This window comes from Babylonia areolata, chromosome 26, assembly GCF_041734735.1.
Source record: "Babylonia areolata isolate BAREFJ2019XMU chromosome 26, ASM4173473v1, whole genome shotgun sequence".
In the NCBI taxonomy this organism is placed as follows: Eukaryota; Metazoa; Mollusca; class Gastropoda; order Neogastropoda; family Buccinidae; genus Babylonia; species Babylonia areolata.
In genome coordinates this window covers 34358261-34383260 of record NC_134901.1, presented here as the reverse complement: position 1 = coordinate 34383260, position 25000 = coordinate 34358261, and the positions used below count along the sequence as shown (strand labels likewise).

Sequence of the window (25000 nt, the reverse complement as noted above, 5' to 3'; positions counted from 1 at the left end):
AAGCATTTCATTGTTATATAATGCGAAGATGACATCGTTTTCCAAGTGGAAACTGAAACAGAATGAAATCTCTCTCTCTCTCTCTCTCTCTCTCTCTCTCTCTCTCTCTCTCTCTCTCTCTCTCACACACACACACACACACACACACACACACACACACACACACACAGAGGCGGACAAAGATTGAACACCGGACGTATCTCAGAACCCAGCTCCATGGTCTAGAGCGGAGGTGTGATTGATGGGGCAGGCAATTGAGAGCGGAAGTTCAAAGATGCAATGGGATCCCCACCTAGATGTTTGGGTATCGGGAACGTAAGTGCAGGTTGATCATTTCTTTTTACCACGACTACGTCCTGTTGATAAACAGGCGAAACAAAACAAACGAAAGCAGTGCAGCGTAAGAGAGAGCGAAGGGGTAGGGATTGGATGTAGGAGGATAAGACGTTAATAATTTGAATGTATAATATTTATTTAGTACGGGTAGTGAATTGAACGTAGATGTTGTTTTTTCATCCAGCATTTCAAAAAAAACAAAACATAATGATAAACGAATAGAAGAAAAAAAAGTGAGAATGGGTAAGATGAGCAAGTGGAAAACACCCAGGAGTTCATATATATATATATATATATATATATATATATATATATATATATATATATATAACCTGTAGTAATTGATAGAAACAGGAAAATTTTGGATGTTGGATTGATTCTCTCTCTCTCTCTCTCTCTCTCTCTCTCTCTCTCTCTCTCTCTCTCTCTGTAATATGATGACATCACAGTGATGCTGTGACGGGGAGGGTGGTTTTAACATATGCGAATGACACAGGAGGAAAACGGAATTAGATCAGTAAGAATTCTGCATTGCGTTTGCAGGTTTTCAATGGGGTTTTTTGTTTGTTTGTTTTTGTTGTTTTTTTGTGTGTGTGGTTTTTTTGTTTTGTTTTGTTTGTTTTTTTGCCAGTGAAAATCATGTTTTGTGAGGGAGAGCAGTCCATGTAAATGTAGAACTACGGCTGCATATGCAAGTCTCACGCCGGGGATTAAATCAGAGACGGTACCTAATCTTGACAATAACACCGGCAACACATGATAGAAGTAAGCTCGCTTCATTACTGGGTGAGCAATAAACCGGTTTCCGTGATTGAAACTGGTTTCTGTGAACGAGATTGGAGGTGGCAGAATAATGCTGGTGCTGTGGACGTGTTGTTGTTGTTGTTGTTGCTGCTGCTGTTTTGTTGTTGTTGTTGTGTGTGTGTGTGTGAGAGAGAGAGAGAGAGAGAGTGTGTGTGTGTGTGTGTGTGTGTGTGCGTGTGGTCTTTCTTTATTGTTAACCCGGTTGGAGCTCTTCTATTGTGTCCGTCTGAAGACAGAGAATACATTCACGCAAGCCGAAAATATATGTTTCCGCCTTTTGTTCTATTTTTACCATCCATCTTTCTTTCTCACCCTTTATTCTCTGTGTTTCTTTCTTTCTCAGGTCCCTTCATACAGTGATTCATTTCTTTCTTTCTCTCCATCTTTGTTTCCTTCCTTATTATCAATTTGTGAAAACCCAGCAGAAAGATACTTTGGTTAGATTTCTTCTTCTTCTTCTTTTGCAGTTCCATCCGAAAGTTTAAAAGACACGACTTTTTTAGTTCAGAGATTTTTGTTCATTCCGGAATTGATATTTTCATGAATTTACTAAAAACAAATTTTCGTGGGAAATTATCAAGCAAATTATAATAGCCTGTGATAATATATATTTATATTTACCTTACTTGATCACCATTGTCCAATTTGTCAACGTCCGACCGTCTGTCTGTCTGTCTGTCTATCTGTCTCTCTCTCTCTCTCTGTCTGTCTGTCTTTGTGATCTGTAACAAAAATGAAATGTTGTTCTCTCTCTCATCTTTAACAGATATTATAGCCTCTATCCCCTTAAAAAAGCGATAGCAAACACACACACACACACACACACACACACACACACACAAACAAACGAACAAGAAACACCAACCAACCAAAATAAAACCATATCTCCACCTTTCCAACAGAAACGTACACCCCAACCCTTCCCACGATCCACCAGGTAATGAATAAAGATCCCAAGAGCACGACACCTGGTTTCTCTGCTTGCAGAAAAGCCCCCGCCTCGGCAGCTCGTCGCGAAGCAAATCACATAAGGAGACCCTCACCCCCAACCGGAAGAGCGGAAACGGAGGCTGGCAGAAACACTCGGGCTCGGAGAAATCGGCGCTAGCTTCCGCCAAAGACCGGCTGTACAGAGTTTTCTCCCCAATGTTTTCACGGAAACAGGAGCGACGCGCCGAAACTCCTACGAAAGGTTTGGAAATAGTCGAGTGGTTTGTGTGTGTTGGAGGGACTGCAAGTTTATGGTTTGTCTGTTTTGTTCTTGTTATTGTTCCGCTTCTATTATTGATCCTCTTTCCCTTTTCATTCTCCCTCTTCCTTGCGCGCGCGCGCGCGCGTGTGTGTGTGTGTGTGTCGGGGGCTGGGGGTGAGGGTGGGGTTTAAGGGTGTGTGTGTATGGGGGGGGCGGGGGGGATATAGGTGAGTGGATGGGTGGCTTTGTGTGGTTGATGAATTGATGAAAGGGTGGCTTGCCGAAAGAGATGTGGGTGGGCGGGTGGGTGGATTATTCAGTTAAGCCCAAGGCCACTCTTGAAGGAGTGTGTGAACAGTACATACTCATTGTTGAATAGTTAAACTTAAAGACTACGCGATGACAAAGAATGTAATAAATCATCAGAATCATGAACAATTTTCCATATGTGTAACTGCGCTTTATTCATTTGTTTTGGGTTTGCTTGTTGTTTTTTTGTTGTTGTTTTTTTGTACAGAATCTTTCAATACTTTAAATCAATTATGCTATTGCGTTTTATTCTTTTTTTTAATCTTGTTTTTTTACATCATCTTTCGCCACTTTAAATTATTAAACTACGTGCTCTACAATTAGTAGGTTAAAGATACCCAGCCTTGACGTTATTTGATAAGAGAGACACAGAAAGAGAGAGAACTCCGTCATGCATATTAATTTTTCATTATACAAACACGCTACTGCACACTCGCTCATTCAGACCCTTGCATACATGCACGTGCGCGCGCACACACACACACACACACACCCACACACACGCGCGCGCACACACATGAATACATTCATACACAAACACCTGCGCATACTCATTTATTACTTTTGAACCGTGCATGCTAACGCGCAATGCATAAAAAGAAAAGCAATACAAAAACCGTGCTGTATCATGATTTTTGTTTTGTTTTGTTTTTTGTTTGTTTTTGTCTTGCATTATGAATTCTAGACTTCTGACGCGAGTTCTGTCAGAGGGATATTTTGTGCACCGAGATGGAATATTTAAACCTCAGGTCGATGAGAGGTAGAATGTAAAATTTAGCATGTACCTCGTCTTCAATACCAGCGTTACGTTGTGGGGATTTCAGATCGTTTGGACTAACAGAAGCAAATCTGTGTGTGTGTGTGTGTGTGTGTGTGTGACAGACAGACAGACAGACAAGTTAAACATTCTCTGAAGTTTGAATCATTTAGCAAAGCGTTCAGTCGGTCTGTCATCTCTCTTCACCCCTTTTCCATCTAACATTTTCCTGCACACACACACACACACACACACACACACACACACACACACAACACACACACACACACACACACACACACACACACACACACACACACACACACACACACACACACACACACACACACACACACACACACACACATGTCCTTTCTCTCTGTCTCACTCTATCCCTGATTTTATTTCCCTTTTTTTAGTTAGGGTCACTGTCTCTTTCTCTCTGTCTCTCTCCCTGTCTGTCCGTGCTGTCTCTGTGTTTCTGTCTTTCTTTGCACTGTTTCCTAGTTCTCAGTATTGATGATTCAATGAGTGGAGTTGGATTAATTCCGATGGCATCTGGTTAGCGTGCACTTTACTGCAGACGCTGCTATCGATCAGCCATGTCTCCTCTTTGTGAACGGCAGGTTTGTGGAGGCGCGTTGTTTTTCCGGTACAGCGAACAGAGACAACAGCCCCCGCCCTGTGGAAGCGCGTTGTTTTTCCGGTACAGCGAACAGAGACAACAGCCCCCGCCCATCCCCTCTCGTGTCCATTTCCCACAGAGTTATCCCACACCCTCCCCCGCCCCCTCAGTCCCCCTTCACCCTCCGCGTCACCCCAACTCCGTCTTGTGTTGTGTTGTAATGGAATGGAATGTGATGTGTTGTATTGAATCATATTGCATTGTATTGTTTGTATTGTAATTGCATTGCATGAGACGGCATATTGTGTATGCCATGGCATTGTATGGTGTTGTGTTGTGTCGCATAGTGCGGCAGTGTGTTGTGTGGAACTTCGAGCCACGACTGATTTTTCTGCGCGGGATTCGGGCTTGCGCACCACGGGTTTAGAGATCGTCGTCGGGTTCCGATGTTAACCTTTCGTTCCGTCTGTGTGTTTTTTGTTAGTTTGTTTTGTGTGTGTGTGTTGTTGTTGTTTGTTTGTTTTGTGGGGGGCTTTTTTGTTTGTCTGTTTGGATTTGTTTGTTTATTTGTTTATTTTGGTTTGTCCTTGACCATCCTACTTCACCGATATCTCTGTCTGCCCCCTCCCACTCGTGGTCCCCCCCCCCACACACACACACACACACACACACCACGCTGTGTTCCGGGTTTCAGTCTTGAGTTCTGAGTGAGGTCATTTCACAGTGCACGCACGTCCTTCTTCTTTAAGACGAGTAGTGGGCAGTCTGTCTCTGTTCTTTCTTTTGTTCTTCTTGCTGTTTTTTGTTTTGTTTTGTTGTGTTTGTAATGCAAGGCAAGGTAAGGAAAGGTAAGGCAAGGCAAGTAAGGTAAGGTAAGGCAAGGCAAGGCGAAGCCAGCTAAGGCAAGGAAAGGTAAGGTCAGGCAGGGTAAGGTTAGGTAAGGCAAGGCGAAGCAAGCTAAGGCAACGAAAGCTAGGGTAAGGTAAGGCAAGAAAAAGCAAGCTAAGGCAAGGCAACGCAAGATTTTTTTATTCCGTGTATCTATAAGGGGAGATGAAACGTTACACACTTCGCATGTTTTACGCACTCCATACAGATTTCTTGGGGTGGGTGGGGGGGGGGGTTGTTGTTTTTTTGTGTTTTTTGTTTGTTTGTTTTTTTTCGTGTTCGGTTATTGATTGATCTATTGATTTTCAAATATGTGGATGATATATACACCTTTGTTTTGTGGACTTCTTCCTGTTGAGTTTCAGTGCGGGTACGCTTTTTGCCCGTGGGGGACTTAGCGTGGGGAGGGAGCGTTTGCGAGGCTGTACCTGTACAGCAAATGTTCGGGTTAGGTTCCGTTTTTGAGCTTTTTGAACGGGTAGTTTAACGGTTGGTTTCCGGAGAGAAGAGTTTGTTGGGGTCCGACGCATTCGCTCAGAGGAGAGAGAGAGAGGGACACACACGCGCGCGCGCACACACACACACACACACGCACACACACACATACACGCACGCACACACACATAAACACACACACACACACACACACACACACACACACACACACACACACACACACACACGGGAGGGGGGGGGGGACAATCCACAGCACTGTCAGTTCAATCGAAATGAAGAATCAAGGAGCGTGCTTGGAGGCCGTGAAATATCCGGCTCCTTCATTTTGGTTTCTCTTTGAAGTTTGCTGGGTTTTTCTCCTCCCTCTGTTTCTGTTTTTCTCTCTCTGTCTTCCTATTTCTCTGTCTGTCTCTCCCTTTTTCTAAGTGCATACTTCCTTTTCTTACTTAGTTAATAGCACGTGTGTGTGGGGGGGGGGGGGGGGGGGCATGCGAGAGAGAGAGAGAGGATCAGCTATGAAATAACAAAAATATAGTATGTCAGATTTCTCTGCCCATTCTTTATTATTTACAGCCATATATATGATGAAAATATGAACATTTATAAGGAACACAAAACTTGTTTTCTTTCAAATTATCAGTGACAATAGGCGTAATAGAAGATGACACATCTTAATGAGCATGGAAGACACTGAAAAACTAGAGTATGATTTGAGAGAAAGACGTCATGATCTTGACCAGTGTTCATCAACATGTTAACTTAAAACATAGTGAAGAAGCAAGTGAATAGAAAAACAGACCACACTCGCGGATTAAGCGAACCAAACCATACGTTCCCACACAGTACGGTATAAAAATCATAGCAGGAAGCGTAAATAACAACATTTCATCAACAGAAAAAACATCTTATTAAAATACCAAAACAATTCTATTAACAATAAATCACGAAAACAAAAATCCAGCAAAGTTTAATGAAGGAAAACACTCGACCGTTGCAATAAACAGAGAGATGCCCCGACTACATTGGAATTAAAGTGGACACCTAGCTCAGGAAAATGGAGAGACACCCTCTTCTCTCCCCCATGATTCCCCCACCCACTCTCTGTCTACGAGGGATAAAACCTGACACGCACGTTGCACAGACCCCTGCCACTCCTGTAGGAGCCGGCCACCACCCGGTTCATACCCAGGTACACGTCACGGTTCACCCCACCGGGGGAGCTGTCGCTCTGGCCGTTGAGGCCGAAAAGCTTGTAAGAGTTGATGTACAGGTAGTGGTCCCCGTTGTCGGCCGTGGCCAGCTCGTCGGCGATGTTGAGGGTGAGGGTGGTGTAGGGCTGCACGCCCACGTAGTCAGGCTGGCTGTGGAGCAGGCCGTAGGTTCCACCGGCAGGGTTGTCTCTGCCGTAGAAGTAGATCCTGTTGTTGACGGAGTGAACCTCGGCGTCGTAATCTTGGGTGCTGCCGTCTCCAGCTGTGAGGGAAACGTACAAGTCAGCGATTAGAGGCCAGTGTGATTTTCACAAGGGTTATGGGTTGGACCTTTGTTTAAAGCATCCATGCTACTTCAGGAAAGTGCACTATACACACACACACACACACACACACACACACACACACACACACACACGACCGTACCATATCCGTTATTTGACACAGAATCGCCCACGTTGAAGGTCCAGCCATGTGAGTACTCGAACGTCATGTTGATTTCCGCGCGCCTGCGCGTGGGGCCAAAGGTCAGCTTCAGCACCCCCTGGCGGTCGCACGCGCACTTCTGTTGATTGGGTGTTAGTCGGGAGTGCCACGTGACGCCAGCGGGAAGTGGAGAACTGTATCCTGACCGCAAATCCACGTTGAGGACTGTCGTTGTCAGCTGCGGGCCTTGTATTTTATCAACTGGGAGAAGGGTGCGGTTAATGGCCAACGCTGTGACAAAAGAGAGAGAGAGAGAGAGAGAAAGGTTCTTTGATCATATTTATGCTGATCATTAGTCCTGAAAAATGCATATTTTGTGTGTTTTTGTTTTTTATAAGAAGGAACTAAAAACAAATGGTAGAACCATGTCCCCAGATAGTTCGATGATGATGGCGATACATGGAGAGGAAACACAGGAGACTCAGTCCAGTTCAGACACAGAGTTCAGAGAGTGAGAGATGAGCAGAGAAACAGACAGCACGTAGACAGACAGACACAGGTGTGGTCATTACCTGGACGTTGAGCCAGCGATGTGCAGAAGGCGGCCATCAGGCACAAGGTCATGGTTTGCACAGCGTACACTGTCATCGTTCCGTGTCGGTCAGCAACTGTCACAGTGTCTGAAATGACATGACAAACCAGTCACAATGTCTGAAATGACATGACAAATCATTGTCAGCACTGACACGGTATCTGAAATGACATGACAAACCACTGTCAGCAACTGTCACAGTTTCTAAAATGACATGACAAACCACTGCCACAATGTCTGAAATGACATGACAAATCATTGTCAGCAACTGGCAGTGTCTGAAATGACATGACAAACCACTGTCAACACTGACACCGTATCTGAAATGACATGCCAAACCACTATCAGCAACTGTCACAGTGTCTAAAATGACAGGACAACCCACTGTCACAATGTCTGAAATGACATGACAAATCATTGTCAGCACTGACAGTTTCTGTAATGACAAACCACTGTCACCACTGACACAGTGTCTGAAATGGCAAATCACTGTCAGCATTGACAGTGTTTGAAATGACAAATCACTGTCAGTACTGACAGTGCTTGAAATGACAAATCGCTGTCAGTACTGACACAGTGTCTGAAATGGCAAATCACTGTCAGCATTGACAGTGTTTGAAATGACAAATCACTGTCAGCACTGACAGTGCTTGAAATGACAAATCACTGTCAGTACTGACAAAGATAAAGAACAGAAAAGCCCTGTCATACATGCTGACAACGTATCACGAAAGCCCTGACTGCCCGTTATTGTGAACGAAGTCAGAGACAAGAAGGAACAATGAAGACCAGAACTCCACATATTAACGTCCTTATTTAGCAAAGTTTGTCATTTCTCATTTTTCATAGTCCCATGTATGAATGTCCTCATTCGAAAAGTTTGTCATTTCTCATTTTTCATAGTCCCATGTATGAATGTCCTCATTCGAAAAGTTTGTCATTTCTCATTTTTTGGATAATCACAATTACTATTGTTTACGTCCTCATTCAACAAAGATCGTTATTTCTCGTTTTTGATTTCGACTAAAATACCCGGCAGCTCGAGATACCAGCTGACATGTTAGTTTTCTGATTTTTTTTTTTTTATGTAACATTTAAACAAAATAATGGCATATGTCGTTACACTTTATTGATGACAACGGTATCTTAATTGTTGCCCTCTGCAACCTGAGTCGGCAATAACCTGACAGGGAGGGTGGAGGGAGTAGAGGGGATGGGGGTGGAGCACATAGTGGTGGTGCAACCTTGTGTTCTAAACACAGGACAGATACAACCTTGTGTTCTACACACAGGACAGGTACAACCTTGTGATCTACACACAGGACAGGTACAACCTTGTGTTCTACACATAGGACAGGTACAACATTGTGATCTACACACAGGACAAGTAAAACCTTGTGATATACACACAGAACCGGGTGTTCTACACATAGGACAGGTACAACATTGCGATCTACACACAGGACAGGTACAGCATTGTGTTCTACACATAGGATAGGTATAACATTGTGTTCTACACACAGGACAGGTAAAACCTTGTGATCTATACACAGGACAGGTACAACCTTGTGTTCTACACACGGGACAGGTACAACATTGTGGTCTACACATAGGACAGGTACAACATTGTGGTCTACACATAGGACAGGTACAACCTTGTGTTCTACACATAGGTCAGGTACGACCTTGTGATCTACACACAGGACAGGTACAACCTTGTGATCTACACACACGACAGGTACAACCTTGTGTTCTACACATAGGACAGGTATAACCTTGTGATCTACACACAGGACAGGTACAACCTTGTGATCTACACACAGGACAGGTACAATGTGATCTACGCATAGGACAGGTAAAACCTTGTGTTCTACACACAGGACAGGTACAACCTTGTGATCTACACATAGGACAGGTAAAATCTTCTGATCTACACACAGGACAGGTACAACCTTGCGATCTATACATAGAAAAAAGTTTTCCTTTTTTTAACATTGAAAATCCATGTTGGTTTCTGCGTTGTTTCAGCTGTGCTGTGGGTTTGTCGAGAGAATCAAAACACGTTGATAATGATATTTGGAAACGCGAGAAGCTATAGAGAAAAAGATAAATGTATAGATATTAAGACATGATCCCTACAAAAAATATGTCAATTTAATGAAATATTACTAAATAAACATACAAGGTAAATCCAATAAAACGGATTCAGTTTCTCTCTTTTCTTTTTTTAATTTTTTTTTTAATTCGGACTATTGATCAGTTGCCTTGATGCACAAAATGAAAAAACACCTACCGTTTCAGAGAAGACGGACAGAGTCAAGAGACAGACAGAAGATATTCTCACCTGAACCCAGAAGTTTTTCAGCTGTGCAGAAGATGGGTGATCAGCTACAACTTGCAACAAGCTGTTGTGGTCTCCAACCTGTGAAGCGGTCATTTTTATAGCCTGTGTCCCGGAACACACCCCGACATCAAAAACCCACTGACGTGGTCCCCAACGAGAGGAAAAAAGAATAAACAATATAAAAAAAAGATAATAATAATAAAATAAAAAGAACGCGACCCGGATTTAGTCACACCTTTCTTACCGGATATCGATTCACGCACATGTTTGCTGACCTCTTCAACCTCAGTTGAACCCACACACTTCCCTTTCCACCCGAGTGAGCAGTTCTGCGATTGGCCCAGTCTCGGACCAAACAGCATTATTGTTTTTGTTTCGGGTGATGTCTGCTTGTGTTTCTGTGATGGTTGCAGAAGATACGAAACAGGTTCTGGTGACAAGTGACAGTAAAGATTGTCAGAAACAGCAACAATCAATTCGAAAACAACATTGATAATGAAACTAACTTTAACAACAACAACAAAACAAAAAAAGCAATGGAAAAGAACACCAGCAGTAGTAATAAGAGTAATGATAATAATAGGAAGAAGAAGGTTGAATAACAAAGATCGAATATGAGTAAAGTAAACGTTGCCACTTCATAACATTTATGTAATTATTCAGTTTTGTTAAAATATCCTGAGGGCAAGTAATTGTTCACTAATGTATTAAATTTTCTGAAATACCATGCATTATGTCTTTACATGCGCGCATGTGTAGACCTATATGTGATTGTGCTTACGAAAGACAACGCGTACGTTCATGTGAGTGCTTCACAATGCAAGCACGCATGTGTGCGTGTGTGTGTGTTTACGTGGTACGTTTGTGTCTGTATGCGTGTGTGGAGGGTCGGGGGTGGTAACAAAAATGTACACTGAAAAAAGGGGAAGATTACTGGAAATTAATGTACATATATATATATATATATATATATATATATATATATATATATATATTGGAAAAAAGGGGACGATTACTGGAAATTAATGTACATATATATATATATATATATATATATATATATATATATATATATATATATATATATATATAGATATATATATATCGGACACTAAAGAATACTAAAGGTGCCAAGGAGGAATACTAACTGCGAACAGCAGCTCTCTCTCTCTCTCTCTCTCTCTCTCTCTCTCTCTCTCACACACACACACACACACACACACACACAAACACACATACACACAAACACACACAAACATATATATATATGCAAATGCTCACACATGCATGTGCCACGCACGCTCACACATAAAAAGTAAATGTAACACAAATTCATTGTCTCATTTATTTATTGAATGATTTCAGTATATATTTCATTTTATGATGTCGCCAATATCATAATACCTATCTGAATATTATTGGAACCATTGCAGATGATGATTCAAGAAAAAAGTGATGTGAAAAAAAAAAATTTCGCTTATGAAGAAGACATGTGCAGCACGCAAAAAAAAAAAAAGAAAGCAGGTGTCCATGACCTGCATGCAACACACACACACACACACACACACACACGCACGCACGCATATATATATATATATATATATATATATATATATATATATATATATATATATATATATATATATTAAAATATATAAATTTGGTCAACGTAGGAGAAAGCGAATAGAGCATCTAACAGGTTGTGTATCTTTGACTGAGTCTTTATTGTCTGAAACACACGTATTTTAAACCCTTTTAACTTTTGATATCATTTGGGGTGGGTGAGAGAGAGAGGGAGAGAGAAGGGGTGAGAGAAAGGCGGGATAAGTGGTGAAGAGTGCAAGAGAGAGGAGAAAGAAGTGGGGGGGGGGTAGAGAGGGGGAAAGTGAAGAGTGCAAGAGAGAGAGAGGGGGGAGGGAGAGAGAGGCGAGGTGTAAGTGGTGACGAGTTCTGTGACTGTTGCTACGTCAGTCACGGCCATTGACCTGCACACAAGTTCTATGTTTCCATGTGGGTGGTCACGGCACCTGAACAGAGGGGTGTGTCTGCACCGGTACAGGATGTCGTTTTGGACGGGGCTTTTTTGCTCAAGGACATGTTACAGGTTACAGATCTGTCAATCTGCGTCTGTGTCTCTGTCTTGCTTTTACTCTTTCTATGTCTGTCTGTCTGTCTGTCTCTCTTGATCATATCTCCTTCGTCTCTCTCTGTCTCTCTCTCTCTCTCTCTCTCTCTCTCTCTCTGTGTCTCTCTGTCTCTCTTTCTCCATAATTTACCTTTACCAGATTTAGATTTGGTATAACCGAAATTGATGTTAATAAGTTTCGCAATAACAGTATACATAAATTTGTTTTGTTATGTCCATTGTGCATAGTCTCTATTGAAGATGAAGTTCACTTTGATTTGATGTGTCCTGTTTTGCATCAACTCTGTGTGAAATTCTTACCGAAGAAGTATTATACAGATCCATGTTTGTTCCAGTTAGGTCTGCTGATGGCTTCTAGCAATGGAAATATCGTTCGTAGTTTTGCAGTTTATCTGTTCAAAGCATTTCAGCTGCGAGGGTCTCTGGTGTCTTCAATCTAGGGAGGACCTGTAGTGCTTATTTGATTTATGTATTGTTTATTAACTCTGTTGTTGCCCTTCTTCATATGGGACCATGGCCTTCAATAAATGAAATATCGCTCTCTCTCTCTCTCTCTCTCTCTCTCTCTCTCTGTTCGTGTGCGTGCATTTGTGTGCACACAACCTTGACTTTGTGTATGTGTGTGCGCGCGCGCACGTGTGTTTGTGTTTGTGCATGCGTTAATTCAATCTTCTTATCTTATAAAAGATAACATTAACTTTTTTCTTCCATTGTTTCGCCCTTTGCTGTAATTTGTGTACTCCCTGTCTGTATTTCTCTCTTTGGAGCTCGTATTAACTCTCTCTGTCTCTGCCCTTGTCTCTGTCTCTCTCCTCCCTAAACACATCGAAAAATATAGTTCACAATGGTACACGACCACCATAATCCTTGACAACTTTTACAAAGTTATTCAGTAGTATGCTAAATACTTAAATGCGTATGGAAATGGCATGGGTATCGAAGGTGGTGTCAGCACTGATTTTAATGATTCATTTCACATTATTATTAGTAGTAGAAGTGGTGGTAGAAGTAGTAGTTGTTGTTTTTCTTGTTGTATTGTTACTGTTATTATTGATATTCTTATCATTATAATTATTGTTGTTGTTTTGTTGTTATTGGCATTATTTGTATGATCATGATAATTATTACCAATGTATTCGTTTACTTTTACTTCTTTACATAGAGGTAGGATGTGAAGCACGTTGGGAAGCAAAATCACCAACGAAGAAGATATATTAAAGTACAGGAAAACACAACAAACCACCCACATCTTATTGTATGCATGCTCACACAGAGACCAACTAAGAGAGAAGCGGCTGATACAGACACAAGCAACACACACACACTAAAACCAGACATATATAAGCACTCGTCGTACATTAAAGAATGCAACGAACATCCATCATTCACACACACACACACACACACACACACACACACACACACACACACACACAAATATTAGGATAATAAAAAAAGAGGAGCGGTATGAATGGATCTATTTTGGTATCTTTTTTCCTTCTTTATTTGCCTTTTTTTTATTATGTTCTTTTTCCTTTCTATTTTTTTTGCCAGTACTCTTTTGTCTATTGACAATTTATTGATCGTTTTTGTCTTTTTCGGTAAGTTCAGAAAGCCACGCACAGAGTACTTAAGAAAAGAAGAAAAACAGTGTGTTCCATGCCTTGCACGCAGTTAAGGCCAACAAAAAGAAAAAAGGTCCTGGTCATCAAACAGAAAGAGTCCACTGATTCCTCTTTTGTCTGACTGAACCACTGTTTGCTTGATACAAAGGGAGAACAGAAATGGTGATAGCATGCATCCTTGTTTAGTTCCAGACAGTGATATACAGTCTTGTACATTTGTTATTGTTCACGATATGTAATTGTTTGTGTGGTCGTGAGTGGTTTAACGCAGTACATTTCAAAGTAAAGAACCACCACTTGATAGGTAGAAGAAAAAATAGTCCCAAACCAAACTGGGCGCGGCCATTACGCCATTACTGTGTTTAGTAGAGGGCATAGTAGGTGATGTCCTGTGTGTGTTAGGTCAGAAGAGGTACGCTAAAAACACCACTGAAGTGACCCGGCTTCCAACTGTAGGGTGCTGTTTTATGTGTGGTCTCGTGGTGGCCTGATTTTGACAGATACCAATGAACTGTTGGCAGTGAGACTACAGAACATCGACCTTCTGTGTATGGTTGTGTGTTGAGAACCCGGGGTGTGGATGATGCCACTTCAGCACTCACCCCACCGCCCACCCCGAAAAGAACAACAAAAACTTCAGAATGGCACAGACAAGTTCACGCTCCAGCTGTTGATCTTTTCCCATCAGCTAACATACATAGAATTGTGAAGTGCAGAGCTTCTGACAACGGAGATTTAGCTCAGATTGAAATTTTCTCAGTGAGAGTTTTTGTGCTGGGGGGAGCTTTTGCTGGGGTGTACCATCGGTGCAAACACCGGTGCACTTTAGCATCGGTAAGTTTCCGTTTTCGATCCTTGTTAATCAGGTAGCCTGACGGTTAGTTTCCGGAGAGAAGAGGTTGATGGTATCTGTCACTGTAACTCGACTGAGCGTGACTGGGAACTTTTTTTTTTAATTCACACAGAGAGAGAGAAGGGGGGGTGGAGGATTTCAACACACACACATGCACGCGCACGCACGCACACACACACGCACGGCCGCACACACACACACACACACACACACACACACACACGTGAAGGCGGTCAGTGGGTGCAAGACGTTTTACAGGACACTGTCTGAGAACAGTGGTATTGTGCTGTGTATGGATTATTGTTTTTCTGTTCACTGAATGGTGCACTGATTTGGTGGTCCTCTTTAAAAGGGTTAACACGTGGAGGATTGTTTCTCTGTGTATGTGTGTGTGTGTGTGTGTCTGTCTGTCTGTCGGTCTGTCTGTCTGTCTGTAAGCGTGTGCATGCATGTGTTCTGCTTGATCAACCACTTTTATATGTCTTTCCTCTGCGCTTGTCTCTGCACATTCTGTTCCACATGTGTGTGTGTGCATGTGTGTGTGTGTGTGTTTGTGTGTTTGTTTGTTTACGTGTATGTGTTTACGTGTGTTTGTATAAGTTGTATTTGTGCATTTATATATATATATATATATAGAGAGAGAGAGAGAGAGAGAGAGAGAGAGATCAGTGTATGTGTGTGCGCGTGTCTGTGCCTGTGTGTCTGCGTGATATTTTCCTAAATATCCGGACACATTTTACTTCAGATTTCCACAATGTCGGATCGGTTTTCCCTTCACCCTCCGCATCACCCCAACTCCGTCTTGTGTTGTGTTGTAATGGAATGTGATGTGATGTGTTGTATTGAATCATATTGCATTGTATTGTTTGTATTGTGATTGCATTGCATGAGACGGCATATTGTGTATGGCGTGGCATTGTATGGTGTTGTATTGTGTCGCATGGTGCGGCAGTGTGTTGTGTGTTGCGAGGTCATTTCACAGTGCACGCAGGTCCTTCTTCTTCAAGACGAGTTGTGAGCAATCTGTCTTTGTTCTTTCTGTTTTTTGTTGGTTTTTGTTTTGTTTTTTGTTGTTTGTTTTGTTTTCTTTTCTTTTTGCTTTGTTTTGTGTTTGCAATGCAAGGCAAGGGAAAGTAAACTAGGGCAAGGCAAGGTAAGGCAAGGAAGGAAAGGTTAGGCAAGGAAAGGCAAGGCAAGGTAAGGCAAGGCGAAGTAAGCTAGGGCAAGGAAAGGTAAGGTAAGGCAAAGAAAGGTAAGGCAAGGTAAGGTAAGGCAAGAAGAAGCAAGCTAAGGCAAGGTAAGGTAAGACAAGAAGAAGCAAGCTAAGGCAAGGTAAGGTAAGGCAAAAAGAAGCAAGCTAAGGCAAGGCAACGCAAGATTTTTATTCAGTGTGGGGGTTGAAACGTTACACACTTTGCATCTGTTACACACTCCATACAGATTTCTTTTGGGGGTTTTGTTGTTGTTTTTTTGTATTCGGTTATTGATTGATCTACTGATTTTCAAATATGTGGATGATATATACACCTTGGTTTTGTTGACTTCTTCCTGTTGAGTTTCAAGAACGGGTACGCTTTTTGTCCGTGGGGGACTTTGCGTGGGGAGGGAGCGTTTGCGAGGTTGTACCTCCACAGCGAATGTTCGTTATATCAGATGCGCCTACACACGGGTTAGGTTCCGTTTTTGAGCTTTTTGAACGGGTACTTTAACGGTTGGTTTCCGGAGAGAAGAGGTTGTTGGGGGTCCGACGCATTCGCTCAGAGAAGAGAGAGAGAGGGGGACACACACGCGCGCGCACACACACACACACACACACACACACACACACACACACACACACACACATAAACACACACATACACACGCACGCACATACACACACATAAGCACACACACACACACACACACACACACACACACATAAACACACACACACACACACACACACACACACACACACACATTTTATCTTGGGCCGTTGTACACACACACACACACACACACACACACACACACACACACACATTTTATCTTGGGCCGTTGTACACACACACACACACACACACACACACACACACACACACACACACACACACACACGCAAGCAAGCACACACACACATGTACACGCACGCACACACACATATACACACACACGCGCGCGCGCGCACACACACACAGAGGGTGGTGGGGGGCAATCCACAGCACTGTCAGTTCAATCGAAATGAAGAATCAAGGAGCGTGCTTGGAGGCCGTGAAATATCGGGCTCCCTCCTTCATTTTGGTTTCTCTTTGAGGCTTGCTAGGTTTTCTCCTCTCTCTGTTTCTGTTTCTCACTCTCTCCCTTTTTCTGTCTGTCTCTCCCTTTTTCGAAGTGGATACTGCCTTTTCTTTACTTAGTTAATAGCACGTGTGTGTGGGTGTGTGCATGCGAGAGAGAGAGAGAGAGGGAGAGACAATCAGCTATGAAATAACAAAAATATAGTATGTCACATTTCTCTGTCCATTCTTTATTATTTACAGCCATATATATGATGAAAATATGAACATTTATAAGGAACACAAAACTTGTTTTCTTTCAAATTATCAGTGACAATAGGCGTAATAGAAGATGACACATCTTAATGAGCATGGAAGACACTGAAAAACTAGAGTATGATTTGAGAGAAAGACGTCATGATCTTGACCAGTGTTCATCAACATGTTAACTTAAAACATAGTGAAGAAGCAAGTGAATAGAAAAACAGACCACACTCGCGGATTAAGCGAACCAAACCATACGTTCCCACACAGTACTGTATAAAAATCATAGCAAGAAGCGTAAATAACAACATTTCGTCAACAGAAAAAACATCTTATTAAAATACCAAAACAATTCTCTTAAAAATAAATCACGAAAACAAAAATCCAGCAAAGTTTAATGAAGGAAAACACTCGACCGTTGCAATAAACAGAGAGATGCCCCGACTACATTGGAATTAAAGTGGACACCTAGCTCAGGAAAATGGAGAGACACCCTCTTCTCACCCCCATGATTCCCCCACCCACTCTCTGTCTACGAGGGATAAAACCTGACACGCACGTTGCACAGACCCCTGCCACTCCTGTAGGAGCCGGCCACCACCCGGTTCATACCCAGGTACACGTCACGGTTCACCCCACCGGGGGAGCTGTCGCTCTGGCCGTTGAGGCCGAAGAGCTTGTAAGAGTTGATGTACAGGTAGTGGTCCCCGTTGTCGGCCGTGGCCAGCTCGTCGGCGATGTTGAGGGTGAGGGTGGTGTAGGGCTGCACGCCCACGTAGTCAGGCCGGCTGTGGAGCAGGCCGTAGGTTCCACCGGCAGGGTTGTCTCTGCCGTAGAAGTAGATCCTGTTGTTGACGGAGTGCACCTCGGCGTCGTAATCTTGGGTGCTGCCGTCTCCAGCTGTGAGGGAAACGTACAAGTCAGTGATTAGAGGCCAGTGTGATTTTCACAAGGGTTATGGGTTGGACCTTTGTTTAAAGCATCCATGCTACTTCAGGAAAGTGCACTATACAAATTGTTGCCATTGAAATTGTTAGAATGTTTCAAATAGGAGTTGGTTTTTCGAGGGTTTTCTCTAAATGATGTCTCAAGCATCTTAGACACAACAGGTTGGACGTGAACAAGATTTTATCGCTAAAGACATATCTTCCACCTTGTCTCTCTCACACACACACACACACACACACACACACACACACACACGACCGTACCATATCCGTTATTTGACACAGAATCGCCCACGTTGAAGGTCCAGCCATGTGAGTACTCGAACGTCATGTTGATTTCCGCGCGCCTGCGCGTGGGGCCAAAGGTCAGCTTCAGCACCCCCTGGCGGTCGCACGCGCACTTCTGTTGATTGGGTGTTAGTCCGGAGTGCCACGTGACGCCAGCGGGAAGTGGAGAACTGTATCCTGACCGCAAATCCACGTTGAGGACTGTCGTTGTCAGCTGCGGGCCTTGTATTTTATCAACTGGGAGAAGGGTGCGGTTAATGGCCAACGCTGTGACAAAAAAGAGAGAGAGAGAAAGGTTCTTTGATCATATTTATGCTGATCATTAGTCCTGAAAAATGCATATTTTGTGTGTTTTTGTTTTTTATAAGAAGGAACTAAAAACAAAAGGTAGAACCATGTCCCCAGATAGTTCGATGATGATGGCGATGATGCATGGTGATACATGGAGAGGAAACACAGGAGACTCAGTCCAGTTCAGACACAGAGTTCAGAGAGAGAGAGATGAGCAGAGAAACAGACAGCACGCAGACAGACAGACACAGGTGTGGTCATTACCTGGACGTTGAGCCAGCGATGTGCAGAAGGCGGCCATCAGGCACAAGGTCATGGTTTCCACAGCGTACACTGTCATCGTTCCGTGTCGGTCAGCAACTGTCACAGTGTCTGAAATGACGTGACAAACTACTGTTACAGTGTCTGAAATGACGTGACAAACTACTGTCACAGTGTCTGAAATGACGTGACAAACTACTGTCACAGTGTCTGAAATGACGTGACAAACTACTGTTACAGTGTCTGAAATGACAAACCACTGTCAGCAACTGTCACAGTGTCTAAAATGACAGGACAACCCACTGTCACAATGTCTGAAATGACATGACAAATCATTGTCAGCACTGACATGTTCTGTAATGACAAACCACTGTCACCACTGACACAGTGTCTGAAATGACAAACCATTGTCAACACTGACAAAGATAAAGAACAGAAAAGCCCTGTCATACATGCTGACAACGTATCACGAAAGCCCTGACTGCCCGTTATTGTGAACGAAGTCAGAGACAAGAAGGAACAATGAAGACCAGAACTCCACATATTAACGTCCTCATTTAGCAAAGTTTGTCATTTCTCATTTTTCATAGTCCCATGTATGAATGTCCTCATTCGAAAAGTTTGTCATTTCTCATTTTTCATAGTCCCATGTATGAATGTCCTCATTCGAAAAGTTTGTCATTTCTCATTTTTTGGATAATCACAATTACTATTGTTTACGTCCTCATTCAACAAAGATCGTTATTTCTCGTTTTTGATTTCGACTAAAATACCCGGCAGCTCGAGATACCAGCTGACATGTTAGTTTTCTGATTTTTTTTATGTAACATTTAAACAAAATAATGGCATATGTCGTTACACTTTATTCATGACAACGGTATCTTAATTGTTGCCCTCTGCAACCTGAGTCGGCAATAACCTCACAGGGAGGGTGGAGGGAGTAGAAGGGATGGGGGTGGAGCACATAGTGGTGGTGCAACCTTGTGTTCTAAACACAGGACAGATACAACCTTGTGTTCTACACACAGGACAGGTACAACCTTGTGATCTACACAAAGGACAGGTACAACCTTGTGTTCTACACATAGGACAGGTACAACATTGTGATCTACACATAGGACAAGTAAAACCTTGTGATATACACACAGAACCGGGTGTTCTACACATAGGACAGGTACAACATTGCGATCTACACACAGGACAGTTACAGCATTGTGTTCTACACATAGGATAGGTATAACATTGTGTTCTACACACAGGACAGGTAAAACCTTGTGATCTATACACAGGACAGGTACAACCTTGCGATCTATACATAGAAAAAAGTTGTTTGTTTTTTTTAACATTGAAAATCCATGTTGCCCTCTGCAACCTGAGTCGGCAATAACCTCACAGGGAGGGTGGAGGGAGTAGAAGGGATGGGGGTGGAGCACATAGGACAGGTACAACCTTGTGGTCTACACACAGGACAGGTACAACCTTGTGTTCTACACACAGGACAGGTACAACCTTGTGATCTACACACAGGACAGGTACAACCTTGTGATCTACACACACGACAGGTACAACCTTGTGTTCTACACATAGGACAGGTATAACCTTGTGATCTACACACAGGACAGGTGCAACCTTGTGATCTACACACAGGACAGGTACAATGTGATCTACACATAGGACAGGTAAAACCTTGTGTTCTACACACAGGACAGGTACAACCTTGTGTTCTACACACAGGACAGGTAAAACCTTGTGATCTATACACAGGACAGGTACAACCTTGCGATCTATACATAGAAAAAAGTTTTCCTTTTTTTAACATTGAAAATCCATGTTGGTTTCTGCGTTGTTTCAGCTGTGCTGTGGGTTTGTCGAGAGAATCAAAACACGTTGATAATGATAATTGGAAATGCGAGAAGCTATAGAGAAAAAGATAAATGTATAGATATTAAGACATGATCCCTACAAAAAAAATATGTCAATGAAATATTACTAAATAAACATACAAGGTAAATCCAATAAAACGGATTCAGTTTCTCTCTTTTCTTTTTTTTTAATTTTTTTTTTAATTCGGACTATTGATCAGTTGCCTTGATGCACAAAATGAAAAAACACCTACCGTTTCAGAGAAGACGGACAGAGTCAAGAGACAGACAGAAGATATTCTCACCTGAACCCAGCAGTTTGTCAGCTGTGCAGAAGATGGGTGATCAGCTACAACTTGCAACAAGCTGTTGTGGTCTCCAACCTGTGAAGCGGTCATTTTTATAGCCTGTGTCCCGGAACACACCCCGACATCAAAAACCCACTGACGTGGTCCCCAACGAGAGGAAAAAAGAATAAACAATATAAAAAAAAGATAATAATAATAAAATAAAAAGAACGCGACCCGGATTTAGTCACACCTTTCTTACCGGATATCGATTCACGCACATGTTTGCTGACCTCTTCAACCTCAGTTGAACCCACACACTTCCCTTTCCACCCGAGTGAGCAGTTCTGCGATTGGCCCAGTCTCGGACCAAACAGCATTATTGTTTTTGTTTCGGGTGATGTCTGCTTGTGTTTCTGTGATGGTTGCAGAAGATACGAAACAGGTTCTGGTGACAAGTGACAGTAAAGATTGTCAGAAACAGCAACAATCAATTCGAAAACAACATTGATAATGAAACTAACTTTAACAACAACAACAAAACAAAAAAAGCAATGGAAAAGAACACCAGCAGTAGTAATAAGAGTAATGATAATAATAGGAAGAAGAAGGTTGAATAACAAAGATCGAATATGAGTAAAGTAAGCGTTGCCACTTCATAACATTTATGTAATTATTCAGTTTTGTTAAAATATCCTGAGGGCAAGTAATTGTTCACTAATGTATTAAATTTTCTGAAATACCATGCATTGTGTCTTTACATGCGCGCATGTGTAGACCTATATGTGATTGTGCTTACGAAAGACAACGCGTACGTTCATGTGAGTGGTTCACAATGCAAGCACGCATGTGTGCGTGTGTTTACGTGGTACGTTTGTGTCTGTATGCGTGTGTGGAGGGTCGGGGGTGGTAACAAAAATGTACAGTGAAAAAAGGGGAAGATTACTGGAAATTAATGTACATATATATATATATATATATATATATATATATATATATATATATATAGTGAAAAAAGGGGAAGATTACTGGAAATTAATGTACATATATATATATATATATATATATATATATATATCGGACACTAAAGAATACTAAAGGTGCCAAGGAGGAATACTAACTGCGAACAGCAGCTCTCTCTCTCTCTCTCTCTCTCTCTCTCTCTCTCTCACACACACACACACACACACACACACACACACACACACACACACATACACACAAACACACAAACACACACAAACATATATATATATATATGCAAATGCTCACACATGCATGTGCCACGCACGCTCACACATATAAAGTAAATGTAACACAAATTCATTGTCTCATTTATTTATTGAATGATTTCAGTATATATTTCATTTTATGATGCCGCCAATATCATAATAATACCTATCTGAATATTATTGGAACCATTGCAGATGATTCAAGAAAAAAGTGATGTGAAAAAAAAAAAATTTCGCTTATGAAGAAGACATGTGCAGCACGCAAAAAAAAAAAAAAAAAAGCAGGTGTCCATGACCTGCATGCAACACACACACACACACACACACACACACACACACACACACACACACACGCACGCATATATATATATATATATATATATATATATATATATATATATATTAAAATATATAAATTTGGTCAACGTAGGAGAAAGCGAATAGAGCATCTAACAGGTTGTGTATCTTTGACTGAGTCTTTATTGTCTGAAACACACGTATTTTAAACCCTTTTAACTTTTGATATCATTTGGGGTGGGTGAGAGAGAGAGGGAGAGAGAAGGGGTGAGAGAAAGGCGGGATAAGTGGTGAAGAGTGCAAGAGAGAGGAGAAAGAAGTGGGGGGGGGGGGAGAGGGGGGGTAAGTGAAGAGTGCAAGAGAGAGAGAGGGGGGAGGGAGAGAGAGGCGAGGTGTAAGTGGTGACGAGTACTGTGACTTTTGCTACGTCAGTCACGGCCATTGACCTGCACACAAGTTCTGTTGTTTCCATGTGGGTGGTCACGGCACCTGAACAGAGGGGTGTGTCTGCACCGGTACAGGATGTCGTTTTGGACGGGGCTTTTTTGCTCAAGGACATGTTACAGATCTGTCAATCTGCGTCTGTGTCTCTGTCTTGCTTTTACTCTTTCTATGTCTGTCTGTCTGTCTGTCTCTCTTGATCATATCTCCTTCGTCTCTCTCTGTCTCTCTCTCTCTCTCTCTCTCTCTCTCTCTCTCTCTCTGTGTCTCTCTGTCTCTCTTTCTCCATAATTTACCTTTACCAGATTTAGATTTGGTATAACCGAAATTGATGTTAATAAGTTTCGCAATAACAGTATACATAAATTTGTTTTGTTATGTCCATTGTGCATAGTCTCTATTGAAGATGAAGTTCACTTTGATTTGATGTGTCCTGTTTTGCATCAACTCTGTGTGAAATTCTTACCGAAGAAGTATTATACAGATCCATGTTTGTTCCAGTTAGGTCTGCTGATGGCTTCTAGCAATGGAAATATCGTTCGTAGTTTTGCAGTTTATCTGTTCAAAGCATTTCAGCTGCGAGGCTCTCTGGTGTCTTCAATCTAGTGAGGACCAGTAGTGCTTATTTGATTTATGTATTGTTTATTAACTCTGTTGTTGCCCTTCTTCATATGGGACCATGGCCTTCAATAAATGAAATATCGCTCGCTCTCTCTCTCTCTCTCTCTCTCTCTCTCTCTCTGTTCGTGTGCGTGCATTTGTGTGCACACAACCTTGACTTTGTGTATGTGTGTGCGCGCGCGCACGTGTGTTTGTGTTTGTGCATGCGTTAATTCAATCTTCTTATCTTATAAAAGATAACATTAACTTTTTTCTTCCATTGTTTCGCCCTTTGCTGTAATTTGTGTACTCCCTGTCTGTATTTCTCTCTTTGGAGCTCGTATTAACTCTCTCTGTCTCTGCCCTTGTCTCTGTCTCTCTCCTCCCTAAACACATCGAAAAATATAGTTCACAATGGTACACGACCACCATAATCCTTGACAACTTTTACAAAGTTATTCAGTAGTATGCTAAATACTTAAATGCGTATGGAAATGGCATGGGTATCGAAGGTGGTGTCAGCACTGATTTTAATGATTCATTTCACATTATTATTAGTAGTAGAAGTGGTGGTAGAAGTAGTAGTTGTTGTTTTTCTTGTTGTATTGTTACTGTTATTATTGATATTCTTATCATTATAATTATTGTTGTTGTTTTGTTGTTATTGGCATTATTTGTATGATCATGATAATTATTACCAATGTATTCGTTTACTTTTACTTCTTTACATAGAGGTAGGATGTGAAGCACATTGGGAAGCAAAATCACCAACGAAGAAGATATATTAAAGTACAGGAAAACACAACAAACCACCCACATCTCATTGTATGCATGCTCACACAGAGACCAACTCAGAGAGAAGCGGCTGATACAGACACAAGCAACACACACACTAAAACCAGACATATATAAGCACTCGTCGTACATTAAAGAATGCAACGAACATCCCTCAGACACACACACACACACACACACACACACACACACACACACACACACACACACACATACACACACATATTAAGATTTAAAATTTTTAAAAAAAGGAGCGGTATGAATGGATCTATTTTGGTATTTTTTTCCTTCTTTATTTGCCAGTTTTTTTTATTATCTTCTTTTTCCTTTCAGAAAGCCACGTACAGAGTACTTAAGAAAAGAAGAAAACTAGTGTGTTCCATGCCTTGCACGCAGTTAAGGCCAACAAAAAGAAACAAGAGAGGCAAGGTCTTCAAGACTCACTTGTGATAAACTTTTTTTTTTAAAACGAAGCTTTTTATGTATTGAGTATGATTTCAAAATGCAATGTTTAAGATGAGAAAGATCAGTTCAAAGCAAATTAAGTCCCCTAGCATTAATTACAGAGTAATTTCCCTTTCTTACTATCTGCACCAAAACGTTTGCAAAATAA

At 41.9% G+C, this 25000-nt stretch overlaps 3 protein-coding genes across 4 annotated transcripts in view; 1 reads left to right on the top strand and 2 right to left on the bottom strand.

The window, feature by feature from the left end:
• Window positions 1–25000, top strand: part of LOC143300594 (uncharacterized) — a 55436-nt gene that overhangs the window by 16848 nt on the left and 13588 nt on the right. The window contains exon 3 of the mRNA XM_076614371.1: window positions 2128–2332. Within this exon, the coding sequence (XP_076470486.1) occupies window positions 2128–2332 (205 nt within the window). The remainder of the gene's footprint in view (window positions 1–2127; window positions 2333–25000) is intronic.
• On the bottom strand, window positions 5924–10002 carry LOC143300471 (uncharacterized). The gene is made up of 4 exons (XM_076614178.1): window positions 9941–10002; window positions 7577–7684; window positions 7005–7295; window positions 5924–6840 (listed from the first exon to the last, which is right to left on the bottom strand). Exons 2-4 carry the CDS (start codon window positions 7650–7652, stop codon window positions 6473–6475), a joined length of 735 nt encoding a protein of 244 aa, XP_076470293.1. The 5' UTR covers window positions 7653–7684; window positions 9941–10002; the 3' UTR covers window positions 5924–6472.
• Window positions 17059–21118, bottom strand: LOC143300410 (uncharacterized). Of its 2 annotated transcripts, XM_076614050.1 has the most exons (5): window positions 21041–21102; window positions 19157–19187; window positions 18877–18986; window positions 18298–18588; window positions 17059–17986 (listed from the first exon to the last, which is right to left on the bottom strand). In XM_076614050.1, exons 3-5 carry the CDS (start codon window positions 18950–18952, stop codon window positions 17619–17621), a joined length of 735 nt encoding a protein of 244 aa, XP_076470165.1. In that variant the 5' UTR covers window positions 18953–18986; window positions 19157–19187; window positions 21041–21102; the 3' UTR covers window positions 17059–17618. The 2 variants fall into 2 exon arrangements, with proteins under 2 accessions (XP_076470165.1, XP_076470163.1); XM_076614048.1 differs by lacking the exon at window positions 19157–19187 and having other exon boundaries at window positions 18877–18984; window positions 21041–21118.

Bases quoted from the DNA above. Each gene is read 5' to 3' on its own strand.
- LOC143300410 (XM_076614048.1), bottom strand. From the start codon at position 18,952: ATGACAGTGTACGCTGTGGAAACCATGACCTTGTGCCTGATGGCCGCC. The intron at 18,589-18,876 runs GTAATGACCACA...TTTTTGTCACAG, and splicing joins ATCGCTGGCTCAACGTCCAG to CGTTGGCCATTAACCGCACC. The intron at 17,987-18,297 runs GTACGGTCGTGT...TTTCCCTCACAG, and splicing joins TGTGTCAAATAACGGATATG to CTGGAGACGGCAGCACCCAA.
- LOC143300471 (XM_076614178.1), bottom strand. From the start codon at position 7,652: ATGACAGTGTACGCTGTGCAAACCATGACCTTGTGCCTGATGGCCGCC. The intron at 7,296-7,576 runs GTAATGACCACA...CTTTTGTCACAG, and splicing joins ATCGCTGGCTCAACGTCCAG to CGTTGGCCATTAACCGCACC. The intron at 6,841-7,004 runs GTACGGTCGTGT...TTTCCCTCACAG, and splicing joins TGTGTCAAATAACGGATATG to CTGGAGACGGCAGCACCCAA.